The sequence below is a fragment of the Triticum aestivum genome, chromosome 4A (genome assembly GCF_018294505.1).
Source record: "Triticum aestivum cultivar Chinese Spring chromosome 4A, IWGSC CS RefSeq v2.1, whole genome shotgun sequence".
Lineage (NCBI taxonomy): Eukaryota > Viridiplantae > Streptophyta > Magnoliopsida > Poales > Poaceae > Triticum > Triticum aestivum.
This window is the reverse complement of record NC_057803.1, coordinates 35,460,299-35,468,008: the sequence shown is the minus strand read 5'-3', so window position 1 is coordinate 35,468,008 and position 7,710 is coordinate 35,460,299. Positions and strand designations below refer to the sequence as shown.

The 7,710-nt window shown below is 46.4% G+C and overlaps 1 protein-coding gene across 1 annotated transcript; it reads left to right on the top strand.

Moving 5' to 3' along the window:
- The first annotated feature begins 5,224 nt into the window (after positions 1-5,224).
- On the top strand, positions 5,225-7,349 carry LOC123084947 (polyol transporter 5). The gene is made up of 2 exons (XM_044506488.1): positions 5,225-5,503; positions 5,605-7,349. The coding sequence occupies exons 1-2, from the start codon at positions 5,380-5,382 to the stop codon at positions 7,038-7,040; spliced, it is 1,560 nt and encodes a 519-aa protein (XP_044362423.1). The 5' UTR covers positions 5,225-5,379; the 3' UTR covers positions 7,041-7,349.
- Positions 7,350-7,710: the final 361 nt, after the last annotated feature.

Sequence of the window (7,710 nt, the reverse complement as noted above, 5' to 3'; positions counted from 1 at the left end):
TCGAGCTCTGGCACCTCTGCAAATCCATGCTTCCCTTTGCGAAGGCCTTATCCATTTACTTTTATGTTGAGTCACCATCCTCTTGTTAAAAAGTACCAGTTGGAGAGCACCGCTGTCATTTGCATCCATTACTGTTAGTTTACATTGAGTATGACTGTGATTGGATCTCTTTTACCATGAAGTACAATGTCTAGTCAGTCCTTCATCCTTAAAGGTGCTCTGCATTTATGTTTTGCAGTCTCAGAAAGGGCTAGCGAGATACCATCTTGTTATATCATATCATGATTGTTTTGAGAAAGTGTTGTCATCCGAGATTTGTTATTATTGCTCGCTAGCTGATTATGCCATTGATATGAATAAACATGAGACCTAAATGTTATTGTGAATATGGTTAGTTCATAATCTTTGCTGAAAACTTGAATACTGGCTTTACATATTTACAACAACAAGAGCAAACAGAGTTTGTAAAAGTTTTTCTTTATCACTTTTAGTTTAACAACTGAATTGCTTGAGGACAAGCAAAGGTTTACGCTTGGGGGAGTTGATACGTCTTCGTCGTATCTAATTTTCCAAACACTTTTGCCCTTGTTTTGGACTCTAACTTGCATGATTTGAATGGAACTAACCCGGACTGGCGCTGTTTTCAGCAGAATTGCCATGGTGTTATTTTTGTGCAGAAATAAAAGTTCTCGGAATGACCTAAAAATCAACGGAGATTATTTTTGGAATTAATAAAAAATACTGGCGAATGAATCAAGGCCAGGGGGCCCACACCCTGTCCACGAGGTTGGGGGAGCGCCTACCGCCCCTGGGTGCGCCCCCTGCCTCGTGGGCCCCCTGGTGCTCCACCGACCTCAACTCCAACTCTATATATTCAGTTCGGGGAGGAAAAAAATCAGGGAGAAGGACTCATTGCGTTTTACGATAGGGAGCCGCCGCCAAGCCCTAAACTCTCTCGGGAGGGCTGATCTGGAGTCCGTTTTGGGCTCCGGAGAGTGGAATCTGTCGCCATCATCATCATCAACCTTCCTCCATCACCAATTTCATGATGCTCACCGCCGTGTGTGAGTAATTCCATCATAGGCTTGCTGGACGGTGATGGGTTGGATGAGATTTATCATGTAATCGAGTTAGTTTTGTTAGGGTTTGATCCCTAGTATCCACTATGTTCTAAGATTGATGTTGCTATGACTATGCTATGCTTAATGCTTGTCAGTAGGGCCCGAGTGCCATGATTTCAGATCTGAACCTATTATGTTTTCATGAATATAAGTGAGTTCTTGATCCTATCTTGCAAGTCTATAGTCACCTACTATGTGTTTTGATCCGGCAACACCGAAGTGACAATAATCGGGACCACTCTCGGTGATGACCGTAGTTTGAGGAGTTCATGTATTCACTATATATGTGTTAATGCTTTGGTCCGGTACTCTATTAAAAGGAGGCCTTAATATCCCCTAGTTTCCAATAGTGCCATGCAAGTTCTTTTCCATAAGCACGTATGACTATATTCGGAATACATGCCTACATTACATTGATGAATTGGAGTTAGTTCCGTGTCACACTATGTTATAACTGCTGCATGAATAATCGCATCCGACATAATTCTCCATCACCGATCCAATGCCTATGAGCTTTTCATATATTGTTCTTCGCTTATTTACTTTTCCGTTGCTACTGTCACAATCACTACAAAACCCAAAAATATTACTTTTGGTACCGTTACCACTACTATCATATTACTTTGCTACTAAATACTTTGCTGCAGATATTAAGTTTCCAGGTGTGGTTGAATTGATAACTCAGCTGCTAATACTTGAGAATATTCTCTGGCTCCCCTTTTGTCGAATCAATAAATTTGGGTTGAATACTCTACCCTCGAAAACTGTTGCGATCCCCTATACTTGTGGGTTATCATGGGGTCCCGAACTGTGCGTCTGAGGATCGAAGGAAACAGGAGACAAGGATGACACGATGTTTATCCAGGTTCAGGCCCTCTTAATGGAGGTTAAACCCTACATCCTGCTTGATTGTATTTGATGTGTATAGGGGTTACAAGAGTCGATCTACCTCGAGATCATAATGGCTAAATCCTAGATGTCTAGCCTATGTGATTTGCGATAGCCTCTACGGACTAAACCCTCCAGTTTATATAGACACTGGAGGATCCTAGGGTTGTACAGAGTCGGTTTACAAAGAAAGGAAACTACACATCCGGTCGTCAAGCTTTCCATCCACGCAAAGGAGAGTCCCATCCGGACACGGGGCAAGGCCTTCTATCTTGTATCTTCACGGCCCATGCTACACAGCCCGGACACCCGAGGACCCCATAATCCAAGACTCCCTCACTCATTCCATGTGAGATCTCATTTTTTAAATCCTAGAAACACCCAAAGTAATGTAATTTGGAGGGTAGCTTTCAGGTGCTTTACATCTTCTTGGTATGAACTAAAGAAAAGAAAACACAAATGCAAGACATAAATGACATTTCAAGGAGACCTAACCTCCCCTTGCTTGATATCCTATGGTATTAGGTTGTTGGGATGCAATTCTCTTGATCCAAAAGACCTACATAGTAAAATTTCAAAGGCCTAATTTTTTAGAGGCCCTTCCATCTAAAGACTATCATTTTTCGTAAGGTTTGCTGACCCTTGTAGTTCTCTCCTACTACCTCTGGTGCACGAAAAGTCCAGGTTTCGGACATTGACATGATCCTTGAATACGACTTCCACCACTAGTTTCTATTGCAATGTGTGTATAATAACTAAATAAATTATAATATTCCAAAATTATTTCTTGTGGAAAAATCTATGTATTTGATTTTTAGGTTCTCAATCCAAATATTCAATGACTGATCACTTAAGACATGTTTAAAATGTCACTTTTTTGTCTACCATATGGAGTAATTGATAATCGTCTCTCTATGGTTATGTTTCTTGTTGACCGTGTATTATAAATCTAGCCTACATTGCTATAATTCAAAATCATGCAATCGTATCACAAGGAAATACCAAATTGCCCCTACTTGCATGTATATGCATACAAAAAAACGGATTCTCACATATACCAACATGACAAATGGATTAGCATATATCCTCATACGCACATGCGCCCAAACAAAAATCATTCACACATGTATTCCCATACACTATAGAATTGATCTTGCTTGTCCAATAAAAAGTCAGAGGTACCTTGCCTTGCCGAACCTGTGTTTATCTTTGCAATTGTATGCATAACTTATGCAGTCAATAGTTAACAAATCCATTCAGGATTCACCTAAACCTGAAATAATTTAGATAAAGAAGGTTGTTCTATTATAGTCACTTTATACACACACCACTTCACATTCTCTCGTCATCTTGAGGATTGGTTTTGCGACCAACACAATACACCCGCTTCGAGAAAGAGATGTCCGCCAATGGACACCGCACCCACATCGACAATGGCGAAAAGGAGATGTCCACTGAAGACCGCCTGGGGATCATGATAGGAGAAGCCCATGACTAGGTGATGCTTAAAGCCAACTATGGTAGAGCTATCACATGTGATTTGTAAATGGAAAACCAACTATTGTAGGAGGATTTGAATCTAGAATTAACTACATCATGGAGTATTCCATGCGGATCTTCTTACAAGTCATCTGCAAAAGGCATATCCCAGTCACCTCTTTGCCAGACTATGAAGGACCCTTGGATCACCGCCCTCCTTATGCATACAACATATTTACATCTCAACACTCTGCATTCTGAGCCGACTGAGATGATATTTTTATGTTGTCATGTAAGCTCACCGCCGATACATTGTCCCCCCCCCCCCCAGTGGTTGTGTTGCATAGAGGATGAAAGATGGGGCGGGGTGGGGGGAGCAGAGAAAGAGACAAAAAAATGAGCTAAGGTTGAAACTGTGTAAGGACGAGTAGGGTCATGAACTCACGATACACAAGGATGGTGGGACGATGTTGAACTTAGAACGGCCAGGGGTCAAGAATCAAATTACTTTTAGTACACTCTAATATTGAGCACTACCTTCGGATCAAATAACTTTTAGTACACTCTAATATTGAGCACTACCTTCGGTTTGAAATGCAAGGCCTTTCGAACATCGAGATAACTTTAAAGAGGGAATTCTGATCATAAATTGATCAACAAACATGTTAAATAAAAAATAATACTCAGAATATAAAATATATATGATAATTTTAGTACTAGTAGAGGGAGTAATATGAATTATAGGTTATTGAAGTTAGATGGTCGAACTTACAAATGATTGACCAGTACAAATTATAGGGACACTTATATGTTGGAATTTTTGGAAAAGAAAACTTCCGGAGAAAATTATAAGACACATGCCAACTAGAGGAGAAACAGAAAGGTCTTGTATTGGAAATGTCATTGGAACAGTCGCTTCGAACAAAACCATGAATATGTACCCAATAAAGGTCAATGGCGATGTAATTTTTATTGCTTCTTTTGTTCTTTGTATTGCCATTAGGTTTGATGAATAAATCGATTTTTTTATATTTCTAAAAAGAAGTCAACAGTGACAAATACTTCTTACGTTCCATAATTCTTGTCGTGGACAGAGGGAGTATATAACTAGTGAGATATAGTGAATTTATAATAGCCGTGAGCAAACTATTAGCCAAATAAAGCAATTTGTTGGCCGGTTTACCAGTATGTTACACGTCATACTCATATACTCCATCCATCCAAAATAAGCGTAGTTGATTTAGTATAAAGCTGTCTAAATCAGCTCTTGGGACGGAGGGGGTATACAACACGAACAAATGTGCCTGCTCTGTTCTAAAAAGAAGTGCTTAGCTCTGAACTTCTTGCGGGTGTAGAGAAACAAAGGAGTAGCGTTTTGTTGTCATCTGGACGCTATCGGTGGGAAATTGCAGTCCGGTGGAACATATATTAACCCGGACAATCCCAACGTAGACTAGCATCTTCTTCTACTGAAAACGACACAAATTGGCTATTACTACAACACACCAAATCTACGTTTTTCAAACTCCAATCACGATAGAACACAAATTCACACTTTATTCAGCGATACATACATGGAGAAATCAAAGGCACTTCTCCATTTGAGAGCCATGCATGAATGCATGCAGGCCGCAGCTCATGTCAGTGTTCGCTTGAGTCGTCTGGCTCCACATGAAAACGGGGCGCTGATCATCTCGCAGATTCGCGCGCCATTTTTCTCACATGATAGCAACGCCCCGGGTCCTCGCTGGGCGCTGTATTAATCTGATGAGGAAGACCAGTATTTAGAGCGTGCGAAGGCAGCAGTGCGGGCTCGGGCAGGAGCAGGACACGTCGAGTGTGCCGAGAGCCACTTCACAGTTCACACACAAACTTCCTCCCCCGTTTCACCATGTCGAAGGATGTGCTCGCCGACATCCCCGCCGGCGAGGCACCGGCGAAACGCGCGCCCCTCAACAAGTACGCCCTCGCCTGCGCCATTCTCGCCTCCATGAACTCCATCCTCCTCGGCTATGGTTCGTGCACCTCTCACCAGCCACGTACCCTGTGATACGCGCGTATGTGCAGCCATTAACATTCTTGTGTTTGTGCGTGCGCGCGCGGCGCGATGGAGCAGATGTCTCGGTGATGAGCGGCGCGCAGATATTCATGAAGAGGGACCTGCACATCACGGACACGCAGATCGAGGTCCTCGCCGGCATCATCAACATCTTCTCGCTCGTCGGCTCGCTCGCGGCGGGCCGCACGTCCGACTGGATCGGCCGGCGCTACACCATGGTCCTCGCGTCGGTCATCTTCTTCGCGGGCGCGCTCATCATGGGCCTCGCCCCGGGCTACGCGGTCCTCATGCTCGGCCGCTTCGTCGCCGGCGTCGGCGTCGGCTACGCGCTCATGATCGCGCCGGTGTACACGGCCGAGGTCGCCCCCACCTCCGCCCGCGGCCTGCTCACGTCCTTCCCGGAGGTGTTCATAAACACCGGGGTGCTCCTCGGCTACATCTCCAACTACGCCTTCCACGGCCTGCCCGTGCACCTCAGCTGGCGCGCCATGTTCCTCGCCGGCCCCGTGCCGCCGGTCTTCCTCGCTGTTGGCGTGCTCTCCATGCCGGAGTCGCCGCGGTGGCTCGTCATGCAGGGCCGCATCGGGGACGCGCGCCGCGTGCTCGAGAAGACCTCCGACTCCCCTGAGGAGGCCGTGGAGCGGCTCGCCGACATCAAGAGCGCCGTCGGCATCCCCGAGGGGATCGCCGACGACAATAACGACGAGTTGCTCGCCATCGTTCGCAAGAACAAGGGCACCCACGGCGAGGGCGTCCTGAGGGACCTGCTGCTCCACCCGACGCCGCCGGTGCGCCGCATCCTGATCGCCTGCCTCGGTCTCCAGTTCTTCCAGCAAGCCTCCGGCATCGACTCCGTGGTGCTGTACAGCCCACGGGTGTTCGAGAAGGCCGGCATCAAGTCCGACGCCAACACGCTCGGAGCCACCATCTCGGTGGGCGCGACCAAGACGCTCTTCATCCTCGTGGCCACGTTCCTCCTCGACCGCGTCGGGCGGAGGCCGCTGCTCCTCACCAGCGCCGGCGGGATGTTGGTGTCGCTCGTGACGCTGGCGTCGACGCTGCACGTGATCGCCCAGCGGGCCTCACCGGCGGACGGGGCGACGGCGCTGTCGGGGGTGAGCATCGCGTCGGTGCTGACGTTCGTGGCGTCGTTCTCGATCGGGATGGGGCCCATCGCGTGGGTGTACAGCTCGGAGATCTTCCCGCTGCGGCTGCGCGCGCAGGGGTGCGCGCTCGGCACGGCGATGAACCGGATCATGAGCGGAGCCATCACCATGTCCTTCTACTCGCTCTCCCACAAGATCACGCTCGCCGGGAACTTCTACCTCTACGCCAGCATAGCTGCCGCCGGGTGGGTGTTCATGTACTGCTTCCTGCCGGAGACGAGGGGCCGGGGCCTGGAGGACACCGAGAAGCTCTTCGGTGGTGGCGATGGCGTGGAGAAGGAAGACGGCCATGGGCATGCCAAGTCCACGGAGTTGACTACTCAGTAGTGAGTCAACACTGTATGCGGTACTACAGTAGAGTACTATTTAGCGGTCGTCCAAATGCTTCAATAGCTAGCTGAATATTCATACTTGTGAGCTTGGATTCTGCTGGTCAAATTTGTAGACATAGATGGATGCGCCTACGTACGGTCAAAAGTACTCCCTCCGTCTCATAACAATTTAAGATGTTTTTTGACACTCTACAAATGTTAAAAAAGTCCTACATTTTGAGACGTAAGAAAGTACATGCCAACAGCTATATAAGAGTCAAAATTGATCTTCAGTAACATGTTGAATACTCGTACTTGTGATTTGAATCCCGAATGACAGATTTCTAGAAATGGGTGATGCATTCTGCCCGTCAGATTTATAACAACTAGTATCAGTGTAGTGTCAAAAACACTCTTGTATGATGAGACAGAGGGAATACATAAAAGCTAAATTTGATCTTCAGTAACCTGTTTAATACTCGTACTTGTGATTCAAATCCTGAATGGATTCTCCCTATCAGAGTTAGATTATAGATGTAGTTGGATGCGTCTACAGTTAACCTCCCAAACGCCAACTCTAACTGATCCCCTATCCGGCTATAAGAAAGAATAAATTTGGTTTTGCTCAGGGCCTGTCCTGAGATTTCGGGGCCCGGGGCGAAACAAGAACTAGGGCACCTTATATA